Source organism: Anthonomus grandis, chromosome 9 (assembly GCF_022605725.1).
Source record: "Anthonomus grandis grandis chromosome 9, icAntGran1.3, whole genome shotgun sequence".
In the NCBI taxonomy this organism is placed as follows: Eukaryota; Metazoa; Arthropoda; class Insecta; order Coleoptera; family Curculionidae; genus Anthonomus; species Anthonomus grandis.
The window spans coordinates 18,123,675-18,148,984 of NC_065554.1; the positions used below are offsets into that span (position 1 = coordinate 18,123,675).

General features: G+C 32.4%; 3 protein-coding genes across 7 annotated transcripts in view; 1 reads left to right on the top strand and 2 right to left on the bottom strand.

Moving 5' to 3' along the window:
* LOC126740081 (bicaudal D-related protein homolog) overlaps window positions 1-8,175 on the top strand; it is a 75,053-nt gene extending 66,878 nt beyond the window's left edge. Inside the window, exons 3-9 of one of the 2 annotated variants that reach the window (XM_050445953.1) lie at window positions 93-257; window positions 314-445; window positions 509-690; window positions 743-810; window positions 1,107-1,306; window positions 1,362-1,763; window positions 7,371-8,175. In XM_050445953.1, coding sequence (XP_050301910.1) covers window positions 93-257; window positions 314-445; window positions 509-690; window positions 743-810; window positions 1,107-1,306; window positions 1,362-1,763; window positions 7,371-7,511 — 1,290 coding nt within the window. In that variant the 3' untranslated portion in view covers window positions 7,512-8,175. The remainder of the gene's footprint in view (window positions 1-92; window positions 258-313; window positions 446-508; window positions 691-742; window positions 811-1,106; window positions 1,307-1,361; window positions 1,764-7,370) is intronic. The other variant, XM_050445954.1, reaches the window with a different exon arrangement.
* On the bottom strand, window positions 7,967-10,290 carry LOC126740079 (venom carboxylesterase-6-like). Its single transcript, XM_050445950.1, has 2 exons — window positions 10,151-10,290; window positions 7,967-10,063 (listed from the first exon to the last, which is right to left on the bottom strand). Exons 1-2 carry the CDS (start codon window positions 10,187-10,189, stop codon window positions 8,405-8,407), a joined length of 1,698 nt encoding a protein of 565 aa, XP_050301907.1. The 5' UTR covers window positions 10,190-10,290; the 3' UTR covers window positions 7,967-8,404.
* Window positions 7,967-25,310, bottom strand: part of LOC126740077 (putative phosphoenolpyruvate synthase) — a 28,646-nt gene continuing 11,302 nt past the window's right edge. For 3 of the 4 annotated variants that reach the window (XM_050445948.1, XM_050445947.1, XM_050445946.1), the window contains exons 16-28: window positions 22,121-22,208; window positions 21,960-22,069; window positions 21,772-21,903; window positions 21,565-21,717; window positions 21,347-21,513; window positions 21,071-21,294; window positions 17,142-17,259; window positions 16,960-17,086; window positions 16,741-16,895; window positions 16,464-16,691; window positions 15,998-16,209; window positions 12,982-13,080; window positions 12,730-12,922 (exon numbers count right to left, since the gene is read on the bottom strand). In XM_050445948.1, coding sequence (XP_050301905.1) covers window positions 12,798-12,922; window positions 12,982-13,080; window positions 15,998-16,209; window positions 16,464-16,691; window positions 16,741-16,895; window positions 16,960-17,086; window positions 17,142-17,259; window positions 21,071-21,294; window positions 21,347-21,513; window positions 21,565-21,717; window positions 21,772-21,903; window positions 21,960-22,069; window positions 22,121-22,208 — 1,938 coding nt within the window. In that variant the 3' untranslated portion in view covers window positions 12,730-12,797. Of the gene's footprint in view, window positions 8,274-12,729; window positions 12,923-12,981; window positions 13,081-15,997; window positions 16,210-16,463; window positions 16,692-16,740; window positions 16,896-16,959; window positions 17,087-17,141; window positions 17,260-21,070; window positions 21,295-21,346; window positions 21,514-21,564; window positions 21,718-21,771; window positions 21,904-21,959; window positions 22,070-22,120; window positions 22,209-25,310 lie in introns of those variants that run through there. The other variant, XM_050445949.1, reaches the window with a different exon arrangement.

Consider the following 25,310-nt stretch of genomic DNA (forward strand, 5'->3'; position numbering starts at 1 on the left):
TTCCCGGGGAATCGCGTGTTCATAAGTGCATCGGGGAGTACGGTTTTACGACACGTGCAGATATATTAGGTAGTAAATCTTATTGTTTGCAGACCGTGGAACAAGACCGTCACCTTCTAAGAAAAAAACTGACTAGCAAAGAATCGGAGCTGGATGCTAGAATACTGGAACTGGAAAATGATTTATCTGAAGTTAAAGAAAAGTTGGCGCAGAAGGAAGTTTTGCTGAAACAATGGGAAAGGGATAAAAGTCAGTTGGTAAGCACCAGCGTATAACATTTTAAAATAAAGTGTGCTAAATTGCTAATTTTTAGGTGGAAGACTTAACATCACAGAACTCAAGACTAACGAACCAGTTAAAAGAAGCCCAGTCAGTAGAATCACAGCTTCGACAACAATTAGATAGTTATAAGGAGCAGATCTCATTAGGAAAATCTAGTTTACAGGTATTTATTTTTATTTAAAAAATATTATTTTACCTGTTCATTAAAAATTCTCTGTTCTTGTAGCAACATCTGAGTAGTGTGGATGGTCTCAAAGACGAACTGGAATTAATAGCAGATAAAAATAAAGAATTAGAGCGAAGACTTAGAAATGCAGCTGAAGAACGTGATAATTTTGCTTCAGCACTGGAGGAAGCGTCTGATAGGATTCTGATGTTAGAAAGGCATGCTAGGGAGCAAGATATGAGGTAATCGGAAGTTATGACTTTAGCATATTTAGCTAATTACAATTCTTCTTAGATACCAGCAAAGCTTAAAGGAATACACGCTACCTCAAGAAAAATTAAGTATCGAGGAGCGTCTAAATGGTGAGTTTAAAGCACGTTTACATTAAAAAACTGCATGTCACTGTTACCACACACAACTTAACTGATTGAATAACGCTCACAGATTGCTTGTCAACTTCTCTTTTAATTAAAATTAATTCGTAACAAATGTTTTTATAGCTGTCGAGGTTTTCATCTTTAGGAAAAGGTCCATAGGTCAGTAGCTTAATTTAAAACTATCTGAAGATTTCTTTCTTGAAACCCACATATGATCCATCATAAACTATGTAATGTTACTAACTCACAAATCACTAACCTCATCCCACTACTATTAAAAGGTGACCACCGATCGCTTCTCGCAGAAATGGACATTTCCGAACCGACCTTAAGTCAGGAATGCATGTCGGTCTACAGACAACTCAGATCACTGGTGCAACAAATGAAGAGCCACCAAGATGACGATAGTGGATTACATTCGGATTGTTCTACTGTTTCTTTAGATGATAGTAGCAGGTTTACCCCAGGACTTTTAAGTGAGGTAAGGAAATCAAACAGAGTGAAACTTTTGAACTCCAATCAATTTTTTACCTTAGATTGCTCAAGAACTCGTCGGATTAGTACTGGACACGGACGTAGTAAGACTGCTAGAAAGACTGGAGCAGGCGCGTAGAGAAATCCAGGAGCGCGACGAAGAACTACAAAAACGCATGGATAGAATCAACGAGCTCAGTAGTAAAGCCTCGGTATGTGAGGTGGAATTGCAGGCGGCATTGGAAGAGAGAGATCGAGCGAGACATGATGCGGATGATACTTCGCTCGCCCATGACGAAGTTGTCGCAAAGGCGAGGGAGGATCGGGATTCAGCGGTGCAAAGAAGAACGAAAGCAGAAGTAGAGTTGGCAAAGACGAGGGTAGAGCTGATGCAGGCCAATAGTCAACTCTTGGAGGTGATCCAGCAGAAAGTGGAGATGAGTCAACAGTTGGAACAGTGGCAGGTAAGGATGAGTTAAGGGCCAATAAATTATGTTTTTTTTGGGTGGAAAGTAACTGAAGATGTTCTTCATTAAAGGTCGAGTGCAGGTTTCGACTTTTCAGTTTTTAGGTATATTTTTTGTATAAGATTAAAAGTGCTTTTGCTATACAGCATGCTTGGAGTTGGCACTACAATTGGGCAGGCATGTAAGTGTAAGTTATTTAAGTTTAATTTCTTTGATATGCTCAAGGCGAGAGCGCTGATCCAATTGTCTTCTTTAAAGGTTTGCTCTTTAAAGATTTTGTCTCTTTGCTTTGGGAGTTTATTACATAAAATTATGAAGGGCTTAAATGAGTTCTTGAATGACTGCTGGAACAAAGAGGACCCGTACCAGAACGTGCTTTAAAATGAAATTGAACTCTTAAATCTGATTTTCATTATAATTTGAATAGTCTAATAATCAGATCAGTAAATCTTATAAATGGATGTTTCTCTCTTAATCTGTTACTATGAATCACTCTAGGAAAACATATTTTTAGTCTACATATCTTATTTAAATCTATATACATAATGATAAAATTTACCATTGTTTACTTTTAACTTGTTGTATTGTTACGGATTTTTCATGAGTTTAATAAATAAGCACACTTGAACACTAAACTTTTATTCATTACTCACTTATAATCACTTTTTGATTATTTTAACGAAAGGTCACTCCATCTCGGTCTTGGTCAGTCGTTTTCCTTCTCTTAAATAATGATTAATGATATATCTTGGTCTTTGCGTTAGTCTTTTATTAACTTAGCTGTACTTCATTCTTCACTAACCTCAAATTTAAGACTACATGCCACATCTCTTCCCGTTCTTCTTCTTTGGCACAATGTTTGCATTGTGGCTGGCAAGGTCTCCTGGATAAAACATCTGCGATGTTAGTGCAGCTTACCAGACCGATATTTAGTGTTGAAGTTGTACTGCTGCAACTTCTTTATCTTGCGACTTGATCTTCTGGTTGTTTTGTTTGCAACAACTATTTCAAGGTTGCATGATCTGTCCTAATTAGAAACTCTTATCCATATAGGTATTTATGGAAATAATCTACCGCTCTGACAATAGTTAGTGGCGCAATAATTTCTTTCTAGCTTTAACAACACTGCTACAATTCTCAATGTCTCGCATCTATATTCAAAGTAAACTTTCCTGGTTGTTGCGGTTATCCTAATATGGGACTAGAACATAAAACAGCTTTTAGCCTTCGAAAAGCAAGGTCGCACTCCATGTTCTATTGAAAACGAGATTTATGTTCTGACAATCTATGCAAAGGGGTAGCAATATTTGTAAACCTTTAGTAGTATGTGCAGAGTCGAAAAAACTTCTTAACTCATGTTTATCACGAGGTCGCGGCCAGTCATTTATGCTTTTAATTGTCCCGGTTCAGTTTGTATTCCTTTTGACGATACCACATGCCCAACAAAATTCTCTTTCTGTTAAAAGAGTGAGAACTTTTTTGGGTTCAATGTAAGCTGGGCATTCTGGATTTAGTTAAAAACTGTTTTTAGGCTTTCAAGGTGTTCATCAAAAGTGTTTCTTTCTTTTATGTAGGTCCTCGTAGTACAAATTCTATTAACCTCTTGAAGGTAGCGGGAGAATTACACATACCTAATGGTATAACATTAAAATAATAGAGGCCATTTCCAGTAGAAAACGCAATCTCTTTGTCTTCTTCCTCAATGTCCACTTTCCAATATCCAATTTGTAGATCCAATGTCGAAAACCAGCTTGAACCAGAAAGAGGCGAAAGCGTATCGTCAAATCTAGAAAGTGGGTAACTATCTTTTTTGGTGACGTCATCCACACAGAATTTACGAGATCCATCCTTGTCACTTAGACGACTGGAGAAGACCATGGACTGTTTGACTTCTCGGTAATCCTCTCCCTAAGAATGTTATTTATAAGGAACTTTGCCTCCTAGTTTTTAATAATAGGTAGTCTTTGAAGTGGCTGGCGGATTGGTTGAACATATCCAGTATTTATTTTATGCTAAACTACTCCAGTTTTATCGTTAGACTCTTTAAAGATATCTGGGTTCTCACTGATAAACTGTTTCGCCTTGCTTAATTCATCCGAAGAAAGATGTTTTCAATCCTTTGCGAAGATGTCCAGATTCATGTCGAGTTTCTTCTTATCTGTACACAGATTTTACTGGTTGGTATAAAGTCGCCAAGTCACCCTTGCTTATCTTAAGACTATTGGGGAGGATATTGGCAATCCTTATGGGAATGTCATCAGTGACTTTGCCACAAGATACTTACAGGCATTTTCTTGTCCTTGCAATCAATCCAATGCGGCTCCCAGAATTTTCTCCAATCTTCCAAAATGATTTCTCACTATTATCGAACAGAATCTTCTGCCATAACCATTAAAGCAGCTGCGCCTTCCCTTGCACTGGACAAAATATATTATTCTGAACTGAATCTAAGAATATTTAGCCTGTTAAATGATCACTCCGTGCTGTCTAATAAGATCCATTTCCAAAATAAACTCATCTTCTATATCAGCTTTCAATATCTTGTGACTTAAAGACTTGGATTCCTTCTTTTAATTCCTGCCTTATTAGCTTGATGATCTCTGTAAAGTAAAATTTTGTAGACCATCACTATTCGGCATCGCCCTTATTTTTTTTTGATGGAAATAGCTTTGATCTTTGGCCTTGACATATTATATGCAGTTTCCATTTTAAGGGCTTTATCCAGCGCTTCACGACTGTTTTTAAACTTTGTGATCCGCAGTATTGGTTGGGTTTTTGGATCTCTAATGATATTTACGAAATATTGGGCAGCAATTTTATCTTGGAATTTCTTAGAGACTCCTGGTCTGATCTAAAATTTACCTTTGCTGCCTTCGATGTTAGTCGCCAAATCTTCTCTCTATACTCGTTTGTATATTGCCCAAGAAGTCTCCTCATCAAACTTTGGAGGCTTTATATTCTGTGAGATGCTATGAGAGCTCAATCCCACCGATGGCGATGGTTTCCTTCTTATCTGGGTAATTTCGGACTTTAAGTTGTTTACACATTCCCTTATGATCTCCATTTACTATTTTCTGTTATTTTTCCTTATTTTTTTCATTTTATTTTTTCTTTCTGCCCATAAAAGCAGCTTGTTTCCGATTTCTGGAATCTTTTCTCTTTAGTAATATTTCTCTTGGTATCTTCTTTCATCATCCTCCTCTTCCTTCTCTTGTTTTTCCTGTCAACGTTACTCTTCCTCTTCTTGTTTTTCTTGTCGTCATTACTCTTTTTTTTATTCATAAATTCGAATATGAATTCGATTTTGATTCATTTGGTCCATCTCGGCACTTTCTCGTATTTACCATGAAAATTTAAAAATTCGTTCCGCTGTTCCTCTTGAACTTATGCTCTCCTAATACTTTGTGTTGCAAAATGCCCTCTTTTTTATCCCATTTCTGACACCAGTTGTTTACTATTTTCCCTGGAGTTTAATAAATAAGCACACTTGAACACTAAATATTATATGCACTATTATTCACAACTTCACTTACAATCACTTATTATTCCTAATCACTTTTTGATTATTTAGTGTAGATATGCGCAATAAGATTCTTTTACTATACTCTATTTCAGAAGTGTATAGAGCAATAAACTGGGGAATTCCGTTCTGTTTGGCTACATTTCGTGGTAGTTCATAGGCGCAGGTACTTATAATATTTATGAATTTAATTTTCACGGATTAAATGCCTTTATTTTAAAAGAGATTAAATACTAAATAAATACTTTTAATCCTTTTGTATAGGTACCTATCTTTTAACGCTTTGTAACATGCAAAAATGGGGTCAGGTAATATATACAGACTATAAATATACTGCTACGCTGTAGTGTAATCACAATATTATTATCCCAATATTTAAAAAATGGAGGTATTCAGTCCAACGAAAAGATGTACTAAAAATTCTCCACTATCGCTGAGTGAAAAAGTTATTATTTTAAATGTACATGATTGCATAAAACACGATTACCCTAGTTTTACTGTGCAAGAAATTTTTGAAAAATGTTCTCGAATGAGTGGAATTGGAAAGTCCACCATTTTCAAATTGTTGCGGGAAAGAAAAGTAGCAGGTCAAGTGGAATCTCCCAAGCAAAAGCCAGGACGACCTACAAAAGTCCTTGATGAAAATGCTAAATGTATAATTCGAAGAAAAGTTCACTCTTTTTATTTTAAAAAGGAAATACCTACCCTAGACAAAATTTTAAGAGAGCTTGGCCGAGATGACAGTATTCCGTTGATAAGTAGAAAACTTTTATGGAAAACTTTAAAAAATATGGATTTTGCCTGGGAAAAGCATAACCGCAAAGCACTTTTACTGGAGAGCGACGAAATTGTTTGTTGGAGACGACAATACTTGAGAAGCATCAAGCAGTACCGCAGGGAGCAAAAGAAAGTTTTTTATCTTGATGAGACTTGGATTAACGAAGGTTATATAGTCCAAAAAATGTGGCAAGACAAAAATATAACCAGTGCTCGCCAAGCTTTCATAGAAGGCCTGTCTACGGGTATTAAAGTACCTTCGGGAAAAGGAAAAAGACTTATAATCACACATATTGGAAGCGAAGAGGGATTTTTAAAAGAAGGTCTGCTAACCTTTGAGTCGACTCGCACAGGAGATTACCATAAAGACATGAACTCAGACGTTTTCGAGGACTATTTTGGTGAAATGATAAAATTTCTTCCGGCTAATTCGGTGGTGGTTATGGATAACGCAAGCTATCATTCACGGCGAATAGAGAAGACGCCAACTTCAAGTTGGAGAAAGCAAGAAATTATCGATTGGCTGACTGCAAAAGGTATTGCGTTTGCAGCAAATTTGATAAAAAAAAAACTGCTGGCAATAGCAAACTTACACAAAACTCGTTTCATGAAATACGCCGTGGAAGATATAGCCGAAAAATATAATATAACTGTACTGCGCTTACCGCCATATCATTGCGAACTAAATCCTATAGAACTGATATGGGCGCAGGTAAAAGGATTTGTAGCAAGACAAAACACGACTTTTAAAATGAAAGATGTTAAGCTACTGTTTGATCAAGCCATTACGGAAGCGACACCAGAGAATTGGCGAAAAGCAGTCCAGCATGTAATTAAGCAAGAGGACAAAATGTGGGATCTTGACAACTTCATCGATCCCAGTTGCACGCCTTTGGCGAACCGTTTTCAATGTTTATCAGTGGGTAACAATGGGCAAAACTCATAAATTGACCCAAAACCGGGTGGCACTACCTGGAATCAACGAAAAGAATGAATTTTACATTGAAACTAATACCCAACTAAGGGAGTGGCATAAAATATTGGTGGATCACCAGGTACCACTTTTGCATACCTAATGAGGTTTTATTGCTCTACACACTTCTGAAATAGAGTATAATTTCTATAATTTTACCAGAATGTTCTATCTACGAATATAAACGAAAATAAATCGATTAGATTAATCCGGCCTAGACAGGGACGTAGTAACGCAACTTTGTAACAGGATTTTAAAATACTACGTTCAATTGGGTTGCCAGTAAATTGACAAATAAATAAATAAATTAAATAACAAATATATTTTTTTCTAGATGGACATGCAAGAGCTCTTAGACGAACAACTAAGAAACAAACTGACAAGCCACGAGATCAAAATGCGAAACCTCGAACAGCAACAAACCCCGGTGCCTCCGCCAAGACGAAGACTTTTGAATTTCTTTTTGCAACGATAGCACGTTACTTTTAAATTTTAATTTAAAAGCCAAAATATTTAAAAATTGCCTAATTTCTGGTTACCAACAAAATTTTACTACTTGTTTAAGGTAAAATACTATTAAAATCTACTTATTTTGTACTTTTGTACAGTACTTTAAAAGCTTTTTTTAATACTACTAATTGCTACCTTTTATGGCGTAAGGTAGTTTTTGCGGCGTACTTAATATAAATTCTATATGTTTTACCGTAGGTGTAATTACATTTAACAAAAACTGTGATTCTAAGATGTTTTTACAAGTATTAACACAATGTGTTGTTAGGTTGTACTTATTATCTAATTTAGTTAATTTATTTTAGGTTTGTGTTAGCTTCACAATATTACCAATATTCCGTAGAATAGTTTTTGTGATTTTATTATGTTTATTTGTAAAATTACACCAATGATGTAAATAGGAGAAAGAAACAAGTCGTGTACCATTACTTCTCTTTTATTTATAAACGATTTTTATATTTTAAAGTTTTGAGTGCAATTTTAGTAATTATATATTTTTTTATACGGCGTCCAGTATCCGTCCAAAAATACAACAAGAAATAATGAAAACAATTAAAAAGGCCTTAAACTGTTTAATGTATTAATGTAATATTTTAGGTAAATAAATAAGAATAAAAGATTATTTTAAACGGTGTTATTAAATTTTGCCTAATTTCCCATTCTGTTTTAAACAACTACATAGGATTTTTTTAACCAGGAATATCGTATTACTTTGCAACGACTGCACCTAAAAACAATAGTTTTTTTAGCCAAATACGTTGAATGGCTTTATATTTTTTTTAGATAATGTTTCTTATCGATTAAAATTACTCAGTTTTCATGGAAACTTTTAAATATTAAAATCTATTAAACACAGCTTTAAAATGTATCTAATGGCGGAACAGCATATTTTTTGTATAAAGTATCCCAAAATAAGTATTTTTTTTCCTTGGGATAACCTGTCATCATAATCAAATCCTTCCCAATATCCAGGTATCTAAACTCATTAGGCTTTACAAGTTCCCAGGTCACATTTTGCAAGAGATCTACATCAACAAAAGGTGGTGTTGGATTCAAATATTTAGCAAAATTGGTCCACAAAGCCATAATCCTAAAATGCACCTTTTGATCTGCTTCAGGAAAGTAAGACATGTCAGTATTGTCAGGAATATCATTACTATACCACTTGCTAAACAAATAATACAATTCTTCTGCATGAGAAACGTTGCCACAGCCTGCTAATCTATAACCAAAATACCCCATTAATCCGCTATATGAAAACTGATAAAAATATACATCGCTATGATTCGACATTAATTCAGCTTGCTTAATTGACGCCTTATCGAAATCGTGGACGCTGTGGTACCTAATTCCTTTTACGAGATCATTATTAAAACCCTCACCATCAGTGAATTGGTTCCAAATTTCCCAACCTATTGACTTCTTAATATCCGTATTATTTATATGTAGATCATATGGCACCATAATGCTTGGATTATTATCATAAGCATCCCAGGTTTCAGTCGAATTTGCATGCATTAGCGTCATTGATTCTTCACTGTTCATTCCTATAAAGATGGGGACTTTGTTATAACGACCACTTTCAAATAATCCCCATTGCTTTTCCGTTAAAAATGCTTCTTCATGGGGAACTTCTATTACAGGAGCATACACGAAACCTTTCGAAATTTGAGCGGTGGCAGGGTTATCAAATGAAGCTGATACAACAAACGATGCATTGTCGATATCTATAGCTGAAGCGCTTTGAAGAAACTGAAGTACCTCAGTGGTGTTTCGGCTTGTGAAACTGCTATTGATCAACTGGGCAGTCATAAAAGTTATTTCAGTTTCATTTCTTTGATAAGCCCAAGGCGAGAGCGCTGACCCACTTTCGAGTATTGCGCCTCGATACAATCCCTTGGATAATGGACTTAATAGCTGGTAAGATACTGAGGCAGATCCAGCACTTTGTCCAAATATAGTAACTTTATCAGGATCGCCGCCGAAATATGCAATATTGTCCTGGACCCATTTTAACGCAAGCACTTGGTCTTTTAAACCAGCATTACCTGGCATTACAATATCACCAGTCGACAAAAAGCCGAAGGGACCTAGTCTGTAATTGATAGAAACCAGCACAATTCCTTGATCCATAAAAAATTTCGGTCCTGCTCCTCCTTCGATCATGTAGCCGGCTCCAGCTATAAACCCTCCACCATGAATCCACACCATAACAGTCCTATTAGCTGTAAAAGAACTGTTTAAGTCCACCGGGGTAAAAACGTTCAAGAAGAGACAATCTTCGTTTTCTTTGTAACTGTCCCGTTTCACTTGGTAGCAAATGAACTTTTCTGCTCTACCATCGTAAGTATCAATCCAAGGTTCTACGGGAACTGGAGGTTTAAATCTTAATTTTCCAATAGGTGGTTGGGCGTATCTGAGAGCTAAGAAGCTGTGGTAGGTTGTTCCATTTCTGGTTGTGTTAGTTAAACCCTCAATTTTTCCTTTTGGCAATTCGATGACAATGGATGTAGTTATCTAATAATTGAAAATAAATAGTTAATTGATGCTATTCACAGATACGAATTTATGTGGTCTTAAGTAAAGGATGATTTAAAAACTTACCTTAAATATTATAGTGAAAACCAATAAGATATTCCACATTTTTTAGGAAAAATATTACATACAGGTGTAAATACATATAATGGTGCAACAAATCTGAGCATCAAAAACTTAATATTTTGAGTTGGTTTATTTATTTTTTTCCGATAGCGCTTAATATTAATCTTGGCCACTTTAGATTTGTTATCGGTCGATGCAGTAATGGAAAATATTTCATTAATGCTATTTTTATTGATGATCACACTATACATACCTCGTTTTACATTATATGATTGAATAGAAAGGGCCAAAATTTAACAAAGGGGGTTTGAAATGATATATTTTAGAGATAATGCGATTCCCAAACAGCATCATACGTCCTGGATACTTAATATTTATGTCCATACGTCCATTATAAAAACAACGTATTTAGTACGTTACGTTAATAACTGTCAAATCGAGATTCCCTATTTCCAAAGGACTGACATATTCAATAAATTTAGTTAATTTACATGTTGATCTGGTCAAAAAGTAATTAGGTATAGGATTTTCAAAACATCTAAAAACAATAAATGGAGTATTTGCCATAATAATATATCAAGATCGGTCGCGAAAGCAACCAAGTGTTTTTATTATCCCACGAACTTATAAATATACCCGGACTGCCAATTCAATGAAAAGTAAATGACCACTACTAGGGCGCCGCCATTTTGCGTGATTGTGTCCTTTCGATGTTGGTCACTCTGACAAATTTAAGTTGTGCCAACTGTAGGGAAACAAAACAATTAAAGTGTTTGAGAGGTTATGTTTACAAAAATACAAAACAGAAAGTTACATATACGTAAGAATTTAAGATAGTTTAGCGTTAGAGCTGTGATTTTTCTGGTACTTCTTTAAGAATTTCGTTAAAATTTATGAAAGAAAGTAATCCTCACCTAAAATGAGACAAAGTTTCCATCAACCATGAAAATCATGATATTCATTTAAATTTTTGCTTGTATTTTCTTAACAAATTCAGTTAAAACCACTTATTTTCTTTCTATTTTTACTACTATGAGTTTTACTTTTCTTCCATGTACAGTGTTTCCACATTAATGCTTATACATTATCCACGTATTAAATAAGGAGGAATAGTGTCGTTTATAAATCGCCGAAAACTAGGCAATCCGCTATACTCACAATTGAAAATGTTATTTAGAATCAGTCATATCGAATGATCATGTCGAGTCGTGATTTTAGAATGCCAATTAAAAACAGTCAGCAAGTTTAAAAACAATGTCAATGAAAAAGATTAATTTAGTTTGTGACAGGTCAAACGTAAGGGCGTCGTCAACTTAATTACCGTTACTTAATAAATTTTTTATTGGCAACACTGAAAATGTTCAGAGTGACCAACATCAAAAGGATACAACCACTATAAAAATGGCGGACACCAGGCAGCGGTCGTTTTGGGGTATGGTGGCCATATGCATTAACGTGGCGTTATGGCATGGGTTGTCCCTTTGTAATAAAAGTTTACAGTCCTGTGAATTTAGGATTTATCAACGTATTCGGCTTAATATTAACATTTTCTTATTAGATTTGAATTTAGTTATACTGTTCACTCAGTGATAGGAAGGATCTACTACAATCTAGCCCAATTCATGGTTTATTTTACAACATTTATTCATTTTAGTAGTAATGGAATTACTTATTTGATAATTTGCTTATTTTAAAATATAATTTTAAGGTGCAGCACCACAAGCAGGGATTGGAAGCACAAAGAAAATTAAAGACTGTATTTCACAATAGTTGTAAAATTCAAACAAACCATACCTATTATAGAAGGCCTAGAAGTGCTACACCCAGAATTTCAAGTTTTTACGAATGCAGATAGAGTATTAAAAAGATTTTGTTAAAACATACAGAATGTTTTATTGCTGGAATAATAAACATGATGCTATTTCTTAATATAAGCGACAACGCTGAAACACTAAACTATTTTAGCAATTATTTCTTTATGTTGCAAATTTGTTTTAAAAATCCGTTATGACATTTTTTTGTAAACGTCTGACCTACCATCCTCCATGATACATCCTATATATAGATTTTATATAAGCTAAATAACATCTACAAACCTAATTTGGTATGAAACTGGGTTATTGTGCTCAGATAAGGACTGAGTACTATAATAAGGATAATACTGTACTTCGTTATAGTTTATTTTAATATGAACGTAATAAATTCAATTCTTATTTTTACAGTAAGAAATTTAATAACTACCACTTAAGATATTCCTGATAATCTAAATCTCCAAGAAGAAATATATTATGATTGAAAATTTGAAGAAGAAATCAACAAGGTTTATTATATGTCGATTATTCAAAATTTAAAAAAAAATGTTTTTTTTTTGCCTTTTCTAGTTTTTTAAACGATCAATTTGCTTTTCTGGTAATATCTGTAAAATCTGTTAATACCAAATATTTTTGTATTTCATTAATTTTTTTATAAGTTCTGAAACCGATTTTTATAGTTTTGAATGCATATCTAGTAAATACAATTTATTTTTTATACCGCGTTTATTATCCGTAAAAATACAACAAGAACTAATTAAAACAATTAAAAATGCCTTAAGCTGTTTAATGTAATATTGTAGGTAAATAGACAAGAATAAAAGATTATTTTAGAGTAGTTAAATTTTGCCTAATTGTCCAGTCTTTCCTGAGAGATACACTACATCGCCGGTTTTAAACAACTGCGTAGCATTTTTCACACCTACAATACAAGGTAGTCCATATTCTCTTGCAACGACTGCACCTAAAAATTATTTTTTTTCGGAAAATTGGTAACGGTTTATTTTTTTAACATTTACTTACCATGGGATACGAGTCCACCCAATTCAGTAACGATACCCGATAACATGGGAAAATAAGGAGACCAGCCGATATCTGTGCTGTATGTAATCAGTATATCACCTAAAATATGCGTCAATTAAAAAAATTACAGTATAACTATTATAAATTACCGTGTTAAACTATTTTTTTGTGTTTTAAAAAAAATTCAATTTAATTTGTTATGTGAATATTTCAAAAAGAAAAGCAGAAAAGTATGAGTGGTACTAAGGAAAAAATATTTTAAAGGATCACAAATAGAAGCGCAAAACCAATTGTTGTATTCAGATTTAGTACCTCCCGGTTTTGAAAAAACCATCTACTGAGTCATCATAAATTAATTAATCATACATATTCTATTAATTTTTTTTCTCTTTTCTAGTTGCCCTAGACTATTCGCAATCATTTTTATTATATAGTTCTTACATTTCGTATATCTTTTTAATCGAAATTGTATTTTTGTAATAAATATATTTCTTATTAAAATAAGTGATGTACAACTAATTATTTTTGAGGTTGCAGGCAACTCGAAAAGCTTAAAAAAATTTAATTTACACTGCGTGGATTAATATATCTTTTCCTGGATTTAGAAAACTAGGGTAAGTTTGAAAATACCGGATACAAGCTCTTATATTGGATAAGCCTTATTTTTTTTTATAAATATATATCGAGATACGCTTCATTTTTGAAATACAGTGTTAAAGTTACTTAAGATATTTTATTGAAATTTTAATTTGGTTTATTCCTTTGGAGCAACAAAAGGCACTTTTTGATCTAAAAGATTTTTAAAAATTTCCCTAAACATTTTTAATTAAAAATGGTACACCGCTATTCTTTCTAAAAACAAAAAATATATTTCTCAAGTCCTCATTCAGTTTAGAGAAAATTTGATTTTTTGCCTGTTTTTTTGTGTGATACAAGGTTTTCGAGTAAAAAAATTTAAAACATCTTCTGCAGGTTCTACCTCAGTTTACATGGAAACAAAAAGATTTCTTGCACAAGATCCGCATTACTTAACGAAAAATATTAATGGAGATAATATGAGAGAGAAACTCATAATTCACTGTTAAAAATGAGTGTTTACTGAAGAGTTCATCAAAGTAAAAACGGTTGAATATCCCAATGATTATTAGTATAATTTTACTGAAGCAAGATGAATTATGAATTAGTAGATATCTTGGATATGTTGGAATCTTCAGCTCTGTTCAATGGCCTTAATCATTTATAAGAAAACAAAAACGGTTAAGTACGTTTAGGATCAAAATGTGAAACATCTTACAAAAGGCTCATGATAGGGAACTAGAATTTCTAGGTAACTAGAATAAAGGGTCCTTGTCTCATGGATTTTATGTCCTTAAGCAACTTGTAAAGCGTAAATAGATTCTGACATGAAGATCTAGATCCAGATGAATTTCTGAGTTCCTAGAGTTATCAGAAGTCAAAAAAGTTTGAAATAGCAATGACTCGTATTGGTTTTACATATTGGACTAGGTCTAAAGAGCTTGAGCTCATTTAATTTTTCCCTGAATTAAATTAAGAGTTTTCTTACTAAACATTTAAACTTCTTGGAGGGAAATTCGATCTGAAGCTGATGTTCATGGGCATGAATAAGTTCCTGAAAGGCAATTTAGAAGACTCAGACTAAATAAACTACTGACAGGGTGAGAAGTTTATTTAAGCATCTTGATAGATTTCTGAAGCCTCACGAGGAGTTACCGGAAGCCAAAACTTGCAAATGTCAATAAGTCATATTGGTTTCACGTCTGTAGATTAAGTGTAAAGATGTTAGCTTATTTCATCTTATCTCATGAAATCAAGAATTTCTTTGCAGAATATCCAAACTTCTAGAAAGAAATTATGACTGGAGCTGATACTCGTGGCCATGGAAGATTCTAAGAGATACTTAAAGTTCACTCTCGAACACAACTGATTAATGATTGAATTATGTTTTTTGGAGATACTGGCATGAACCAGAAAATTACTTAAGAATCCTGATTGATTTCTGGAGCCTCTTTCAAAGTTATCAAAAGCCAAAGAAGTCTAGAGATGCTAAGGAATCATCTTGGTTTCACGTTGAACTAGTTGTAAATAGCTTGGGGTTGTCACATTCTTCTCTGAAGAAAATAAAGAATTTCCTTGCAAAACAAACATGTTTTTTTTTACCCGAAATCCTTGCATCGTGAAAACAAAAGGCAAAAAATCAAATTTACTCGAAACTAAAGGAGAATTTTAAAAATATTTTTTTTAGAAAAATCAGTTATGTACCATTTTTTCTATTATAAGTGTAGTAGAGAATGTTTCTGGAATGACTTTTCAGAATAGTACCTGAATGTACTTTTCAAGAAAAAAATAAAAATACCGTGAAACTTTTTTGATTCACGTGATACTTTTCATTTTTAGCCAACGATTTTTATATAAAGATATTAATTTTATTTTCTCATAAAAGTCCTTTGGGACGTTTCCTGTATATCAAACATATTAACAATACCGCCATACAAGAAATAGCTCTTAACTGGTTTTCAAAGTGCGTATAAGAACAATATTCTATGTAACTGCAATTATAGTAAATCTTGTCCCTAATTGCCCCTCCTGGAAATGATAGCAGCAAGTATTCAAAAAAATACCGCTGGAATTTACTTGTACCAATGGTGAACTGTTAGAACATATCAATTATATGTTCCTCATCCAAATTAAAATCACATTAACTAATTAAACTTTTTTTTCTAATTATGTATCAATATAAAAAACAAATTCATAAAATGTGTTTTTTATATGTTCTGCTAATTAATGCTTAGGAGTAAAGAAATATTTAATTTATTTCAGGACATTATTAAAACATCCATAGAAGACTTTGAAATTGATGACTCGATCGCTGTTAGAAACATTTAAGAGACATACCTGGAAAGTTTCCAATGCGTTAGATATACTACTATGAATATCGAATTATAAAGGAAATGGATGGACCACCTAATATTATTATTAGGAACAATATACCATCTACCTTTTTGTAATTCCCCAATTTCATCTAAATGAGTAATCACGCAGGCCCTCGCCTGTACTTCCCCATTACACACCGGAGTTCCGAAGCATTTAGTTCCAGGCACTAGATCAATTGGAGTAAATAATTCCTGTTCCGGTTCGGGAATTCCATAGCACAATTCTGGAAATTTCAATTTGCTCCATTTTGTATAAAGTCTTTGACGTTTCATTGCTCTAAAAATAGTAAATTAGAAAAAGTCTGTAGGTTCCTTATTAAACTTTAATTAGTTGGTTTTAGGTGATAGAGGAAATATTGGAATCAGTTGGATGAGACATCCAACTGATTCCTCTTTTATTAAAGATTTTTTTAAAATCATACAATTAAAATAGAAATCTATAATCTAAGCTGGATTTCCAACAATAATGTTGCTAAGCTTTATTATTTTTAAAAATAAAAATTCGTAACACTGATTATATTCCGCACTTACTTGCTTATCAAGAGCGGATTTCTCTGTTTAATAACCTCTGACAGCTCGTAGTTAGTAAAATGACAAATCAAATCTTCAGAGGGAATTAATCCATCTCGCACCATAGCCTTGGCCAATTTTCTATAGGCAAGTCTAGCCTTGTGAACCGATAAGATTAACATCGACTTTGATTGTTCTCGTTTCCCAACTGCTACTCTTAGTTTTGATAAGGCATAACGCACTATATTTCTATAAGATGTAAATTATTAAAATTTTCAGCTACATTTAGAATCATTACCTAGTAACAAAATTAACAGGAGTTTCCAAATTATTAATAATTTCGTCTACAGTTTTCTGTTCCTTTTTGGTACCTCTGAAATGTTTAACGTTCGCTTGCAACATAGGAATTAGTTGGGATGGATTGATGGACCAAGTTTCCGATATTATGTCAAACTATATACGTACATAAAAAATATATTTTTTTTACTAGGAATAAATTAAATTATAATAACTTTACCTCGCCCACGCATCTATGTCCATGTTTACTCAAGAACTCTTCAAATAGATTATAGGCTTCTGGACACTTCGTTTGTAACCATTGTACACCGAGTTCTGGCTTGATGGAGCAAAACTCTTCTAAATACCTAAGTAAATAAAAAGTCAAAAGTTGTGATAAAAGGGTGATTGCACTGGCTTTACCCCTCGTCTCTTATAATTTGGGCAATTTGTTCCAAATAAATTGGAACTTCTGCTGACTCAACGTCCTCGCATGATGACAGAATGTTGGCAAAATCGCTATAGTGTCTCGTATTAAATTCTAAAATAAATAAGATAATAAATAAATCTAGGTTTGATTATTGCAAAAAAATAGTAATAAGGAAATGGTTTGTAGTACCCTAGAAGAGGACTAAACATGATCAAGTAGAAGTGTCAGAGAGGAACGGGGTCTGGACTATAAAAATATTACCAATATTTGGAAAAATTGCTCTCTTTAAAACTTAGTAGATATTTTCCGAAAACCAGTGGCGAATAATGGAATTGTGTGAAACCATCATGGAAAAACCAAATAATAAAAATTGTTTATAAAATATTCTGTTTTCAAATTAATCTTTTTTCCATGAGAAAAATAATCGTTCCGTTGTTCTCGAAAAAAAGAGCACAGAAGATTTCAATGCCTTAGTTAGTATCTTTAAAAATTGAATGTTTCAGCTGGTATTTTGGGCGACCATATTATAGAGCAATTTCTTTTTTATTCATGTTACTTTAAAACTGTAAAAATACCCTGAATTGCTACAAAACCAAGTTCGTCCTGCTATTCAGTTAGGACGGACCCTCCTGATTTGGACCTAAAATCGGTCAACTCGAACAGAACGGCTATCCTGCCCTTAAAATGCCTGAACTATCGCATAATATTTTGCAAAATTTTATTGCAAGTGATTAACCCCATTAAACTCAGACGCATAGCAGGAGAGTACCAGAACCATATTTCGCCTCTATGCCCAATGATCGATTTCCTAACCTGTACATTCCACTAGTCTCTAAATTATCTGTATATAAAGAATTTGCTCAATTATGTTTTATTTAAGGTGGTCAATATGTATTGCGAATGTGAAATTAGTTTGTGGTAACTTTAACTTACCATATGCCACTTGATTTACTTTAGATATAAAATTATGTGACTGCAAAGTTGTAAAATTTTACTAATTTGTTATGTTTAGGCTACAACTACGCTTACACGTTAGCAGTTTCTACTGACAACGTTATTATTCTTAAGTATGATGTTAAACTACCCTAGTTTTAAAAAAATATTATGCTAAATGAATATTTACGTTGCTATTCTTAGGAGCGAGTGTTTCATTTAAATGATGTTGATGTTTGTATTTGGCAATCTTTATAGTATTTAAGAAATAGTCCATACTTGCAGTTTAAGGTAAAATAAGAATCTTGCAGTCTCCCTCCACTTATTTATTAAAGTGTGAAGTACATGTTTCGGACATAGTGGTGTCCATCATCAGGGGGTAAGAGGTTTAAAATTGGTATTAGTTCCAGGGTTTGCTTCTATCTCAGCATACTGTTCGGTGCTTGTCAACAACAGAATGTAAATAAACAAAATTAAAAAATAAATAAAATAAATAAAAAAAACAATAATAATAAATAAAGAGTTTTTTGATATGGAATGAAACCCTGGTCTAATATCAACTATCGTATGTCTAATACCAATTTTAAACCTTTTACACCCTGATGATGGACACCACTGTGTCCGAAACATGTAGGCAATTTTAAATCACTAAATGTTTAATAAATAAGTGGAGGGAGACTGCAAGATTCTTATTTTACCTTAATCTTTATAGTATTTCGTATTGCACACTTGAATTATAATGTCCAATTAAGCACTTTAAATCGATAAAAGATCAGTATTTAATAGGTAATAATACCTTAATAGTCTTGCTAAAGTTTCTTTTGTGAATATAGAGGGTGTTTTCAGTATATTTTAAATATTTTTTTTTCAATTTATACATTTGATTCGTAAGATTTGACTACAGATACCCACGTACTATTTTGTTAGACGTCTGACCTCAGTCGCAGTCACTGAAGCGTGAAAAGTTGCACAGGTCCGGCCTTAAAATTTATTTGTATTTAAAATTTTATTATTATGTCGGGATTTTTGGGTTTGGTTTTATAAAGTTAGAAATTCTGGAAAGTTAATAGATAATATTTAATTAAAAGATAAGATTTAAGTAAATAAAATCATTATAATCAAAAATTTTCATTTAATAGGTTTAGTATTTAGCGCTATCAGTGGGGTGTTTATAACAAGTGATGCGAGAATAGGTTGTAGGTACAAAGTACTTAGACCTATTTATTCTCTGGATTAAGGCATTAAACATTTACTTTTTGACACAAAAGGGTAAAATGTTTTGGTTTGTCTTCAAATTATATAAATTTTCTTTTTTTTGGGTATTGAGATTTATTTATTTTCCCAGGGTCAAATCATTTTAAGGTCTTTAGGTATAATAACAAATCTAGGGTAAGAATTGATAATTAAATTATGTTCTTTTGAGTATTGACTTATTAAGTGTAGTTATGGTTATAGCTTGGGTGTCATCAGCATATTCAGAATTCCTCACATTTGGTAAATCAACAGTGTATATTAGGAGAAAGGATCTAGGATTGACCCTTGTGGCACATCCGAATTAATACGTTTAGTGTCAGAGAAAATATTATTAAATGACAAACACAACAATATTAAAAACATACTACTAATTTTACAATGAACAATCTATACCATCAAATCCTTTTGAATAATCTAGATTAATATGATTAATATTTTATTTATCAGTTGTTAGCAGGTTAAATGATTTCCATACTTTGTGATCTCAATGTTATATTTTGTTAAATTTCAGGCAGTAGGGTGAAACCACAAATAAAATAGAAATGTGTTTTTGTCAATTTTGGGCAGTAAAATCATCATGGGTCTATTTTAAATTTAATGAACTAACATATTGTAGTATAAAAATTTGATTATTTTCTAAAAGATTTTTTTTTAAATTTAGTAGATTGAGTTATTTTTATATTTTATTACTTTTTTTGAACTCTAGATTTTAGGCAATTTCTATTTTTTGTGAGACAATCCAGCCTCGAATTAAATTTGAATTATTTCAAGCAAGTAAATTAATAATAAACATATAAATAAAAATAAATTGTAATATATTTCAAACAGATAGGACACCGAATTACACGAGATACAAAAAAATTTTACAAAAGTTTAATAACACAAATAAAAAAAAAACACACTCCCAACTATTAAAGGCGATAGACCCATCCTTAAAGATCTCTTTAAAAACACGACGAAAGTAATACAAAAACAGCCCAAAAATGTATCTTGGTACGGCCCTGTAATCCTTAAAATCAGTGGGATAGAGTGAGAGATACACAATCACTTGCACAGCCTAAAGTAGGAATCGCCAGAACGCAGGTGTTTTATCTTTGTTTAATAGACTGGCTAAAAAGAGTTGAGAAGAGTCTGTGATTGCTGGGAGTCTTTAAAAGGTTTTGTAAGATGCTTGGATTTTAGTCCGTAGTCAATTTTTTGATATTATTTTCTAAAAATGAACATTTTTGAATGAAAAATAAAAAATAATGTAAAACATGGGGTTTTACGTATGTTTAAAATGATTTCATAGATAAATTATATAAAATGTTGCCATTTAAACATGTATATCATGCGATAATAAATACGACATAGGCGCACGGACTATTTAGTGGACTACTAGTGCGGCATCTGCGACACATCAAAGATTCTAATAGATCTCTGAACTGGACTTTATATGGCATCATTTGTACTGGTGTTTTCACTTAGACTTACTAAATATGCTATTGGCTTCGATGCTTTTGCTAGTTTCTCTATCACCTTGGAAAAAGTTGGAAACATTGATGTGGGTAGGGAGTTTTAAAGGTTGTCCAAGCCTCATCCTTTATAAATAGTAATTCAAGTGGTAGATATAAAAAATACTTTTCATAATCGATAACTATTATAAAGAACCTCTCAGGATATGAAACTTGATGGCAGGAATCAAACTAAGAGGGTTTAAACTTATCTAAAAAAATTAAATTTGATTCACCTTTACCTTTTTCTCTTCCTACCAAGGTAGCCATACAGACCATTTGCCAAAACACCGAAGCCGTTGTGGTCCTGGCATGATAATAACCGGTCTGTTCAATTGCACAAGAAGCTTTATTAATTTTTTTAAACATCGTTTGTACGTCATCGTCATCTCTCAGTTTAAAATCTAAGCTTTTTACTAAATTGGTCGATTGTTCCACCACATCCGCTATAGTTCTCGTCGCCCACCTATAATTTTTTTTAAGTAATAACTTTATTTTACTATGAAGCTATTATTTACCATCTGTAAGTAGTTTCTCTGAGTGTATAAAACGGAGGCAGGGGGCCTAATCTTTTCCTCACCAAAAAATTTATTTTTTCATTTATAACGGGATGACCGAAGATGGCCAAGTCTAAAACTTTCGTGGACATATCGATATTTCTAGTTCTTGAGTTCATAAAAATTGACTAAAAATTTAACTATTAATTTTTAAAAAAAATAATTATTTTATTTATTACCGATATACAATCGAGCATCACGCGATGATGAAACACACAAACACATTTCAGCGAATATTTATCCACAGAATTGTAAATAAATTGCTGCATACCCTCATCCAAGTATTTTAGTGTGATAGATCGTGATAAGGATGAACACGGTATGGGAAAAACCTTAAGAAAACATTTAATTATTTAATAATATTTGGATTGTAAACATTTACTTACCTCTCCAGTATTTGCTACCGTATAGAGACTATTTTCGGAAGTAATAACAGAATCGTGTTCATGGGTTAGTTCGAATTCTGACCAGGAATTTAACGTCGTAATCGGTCTGGATTGAAGTAAATATAAGTTGCCCTAAAATATATAAAAAAAACGTTTTTTTTCGGATAAAGAAAATAATAGATACGTACTTTATAAAATGCCCATTCAATATCTCTTGGACCACCGAACGCTTCTTCTAACATAACTCCAATTCTGCCCAGTTTTAGCGCTTGTTCTTCAGTAAGACTACAAGAATTGCCTACAAATATTGCATTAATATTAGGAAATAAATTATTTATTTAAAGATTACCGTTTACTTTATTAACCATCACGAAAGATGTATTATTTTCTTCAGTTTGATCCAGTTCGCTCACTCCATTCTCGGTTAATAAAAGAACCTACAATAAAATATTCTTAAGTCAATAAAATTTATAAATTCATAGATTTCGACCATAAAGGCATCTGTACCAATTAGCTTTAGTGGAAGATAACTTTACAGGGTGTTCAAAGTTTTTTAATAATAACTTAAACATGTCGACATTTTTATGAAATTTAGTACATGTATTCTATGCATCAAGGCGCATTTTTCGATGTGCAAAAAAATATTTTCTCTGCCAGTCGCGTCCCTACAGGTCTTCTATTGAATAATTTTAGTAAAAAAATACTATGCTAATGCTTTTCCTTAAAATAAAAATTATTTTTGAAATCCTCAATCACTTTTTTATTTAATGCAAATAAAGTCGCGGAGTCCCTTATGCATGTTTCTTATTGCTCGTTGCTAAGGGCAATGAGCTGGTTTTTTAGGGAAGTATAATTGTTTTTATTTTTTTAAGCAAAAACCATGCATTGGACGAAAAAAATCCAAGATATCAAATTTGCTAAAAAATTATAGCGAATTTTAAAAATAATTTTTATTTTAAGGAAAAACAGCGGCTTAGTATTTTTTCTCTAAAAATATTCAATAGAAGACCTATAGGGACGCCACTGGCAGATAAAATACTTTTCTTGCACACCAAAAAATGCGTCGTGATGCATATAATACATGTATCAAACTTTATAAAAATGTCTACAATATTGTTTAAGTTATTATTAAGAAACTGTTTTTTTTTTGAAAACTTTAACACCCTGTATCTCAAAAGTTAAGACATACAGTACCGAGCAAAAGTAAAGAAACTTTGTTTTTTATTTTTAAATTTATTTTATTAAAGTTAACTAAAATTTTTTTATCCTATAATACTACACCAAACTAGATAATAAAAATAAAACATAAACAATATAATTCTACTTATTATAAAGCCATATGTAAATTAATTAAAAAAAAACAGGGAGCAAAAATAGAGAAACACATATTTAAAGAAAATATATAATAACAACAAATTAATATTTAGTTGCATATCCCTTATTTTTAATAACTGCGAGGCATCTCCTTTTCATAGATTCAATCAGATTCCTTAAGGTCTCCTTGGGTACAGAATGCCATGCAGCTTCAACTGCTTCAAACAACTGGTCTCCATTTTTTTAATTTTTCGGGATGTTCCTTACGAATTTTTACTAAATCCCATATATTCTCTATGGGATTAAGGTCACTCTGAGCTGGCCACTTAACAACAGTTATTTTTTTGTCGTCAAATTTTTTTTTTATAATTTTAGCTGTATGCTTCGGATCATTGTCTTGTTGAAACCTCCATTGCAATGGCATGTTTTCCTCTGCATATGGCAACATATTATCAGTTAATATTTCTAAATATTTAAACCGATCCATAATCCCATCAATTTTGACAATGGGGCCCATTTCCATACCAGAGAAACAACCCCACACTTGTACTTTTCCCCCTCCATGCTTAATAGTGCCCAAAGTATACTTTGGATCAACTCTTTTATTTTTAGGACGCCTGACCCATAAAATGCCATCAGAAGAAAATAAATTAAACTTACTTTCATCCGAAAATAATACTGTATTCCTTGCTTCTGACCAGTTTAAATGGTCATGTGCAAATTGAAGTCGGGCGGTTCGATTCTTCTTCGAAATGAAGGGTTTCTTGGATGGTATTCTTGCCGGCAAGCCACTGTCCCTTAAACGTCTTCGAACTGTATGGACACTAATATTTACATCGTCTAGTTGAAATTTTATATCCACTGCTGTGTTAAATGGATTTTTAAGAGCTAAGGATTTAATCTTCTCGTCAACTCTAGGCGTCGTTTTTCTAGGCCTACCAGTTTTAGGTGGACTTATTAATGAGTTCCTAATGCGGTGTAACTTTATGGTTTTGGAAACAACTGAGTGGTTTAATCCTAACTGCTTAGCAATGATTGCTTGCTTAACACCCGATTGATATTTTGATATTATCAACTGTTTTATACATAACGCCAAAGTATTACCTCGAGGCATATTTACAGGTTATTCTTTATTAATTAACAAAATATTATTGTGTATTGCTTTCAATAAGCAAACATAAACTAAGAACTAATAATATTTCTCTACTTTTGCTCCTTATAAAATAAAGATAAGCAAATAGATTGTTTTTGTTGCAAAAATGTATAAATATATTTTTACCATTTATTTACCACTTATTTTACCAAATATGTTTTTGCATTCCTTTGAACCTAAAGAAATAATGTGAGTATTTGTTTATTGGCAAAAGTCGATTACTCTGGCTTTATATTTATTAAATAAAATGTTTCTGCACTTTTGCTCGGTACTGTATGTCCTACATATGTTTATAAAAACTTTTTTTATTAAAATGTACAACACCCTGTATAGGAGGCATCACAACAGTAGTAAAAACACGGTATATAAAATAATTGTAACGAAATATTATAACTACTGCTGAAATAATTCTGTTATGGCGTTTAAGATTAAAAATTTTTGTTTTGATTACCAGTCAATGGACCCTTAAAATCACGGATGTGGTAAAAAAAAGAAAGAAAGCCTTTTATAATTATTATTTGTCATAAAATGGTTTAAGTAACTGCCGAAATCAATATACAACCAATCGCTGATATTGCAAATAAGTAAAAAGCAAACAAGATATTTTTTTTGCTTAAGAATTAAGTTTTACAATCACTAGTGAAATATATTATTAAACCGATAAGTAAGCAATTTTTTTCTCGTGCAATCCAGTGTTAAAATCACTGCTAAGATAAATATCGCACTCAAGCTAATAAGAAATGTTTTTTCTTAGTGACGGATCTTAGAGTCTTTCTAAGCCCCTATAGAGCTAGATTTTAATTTAAAATAATGTAGGAAATTAAAATTATTTTTATTGAGATTACGAAGATTTAAAATCAGTGCTAATATAATATACAAACCAATAATAAAAAAATGTTTTTGGTGGATCGATGAAGGATTTTTAAATTACCGCAAAAAACCACTTTTTTTCTGGTTTGTTCCAATCATTTTTATTTGCCAAAGAAGAAAAAACAAAATGTTACTTACTATGTCAAAATGTTAATTTTTTAGTAAATAGGCATCTCAGTTTTAATAAAACCGATAAATAAGC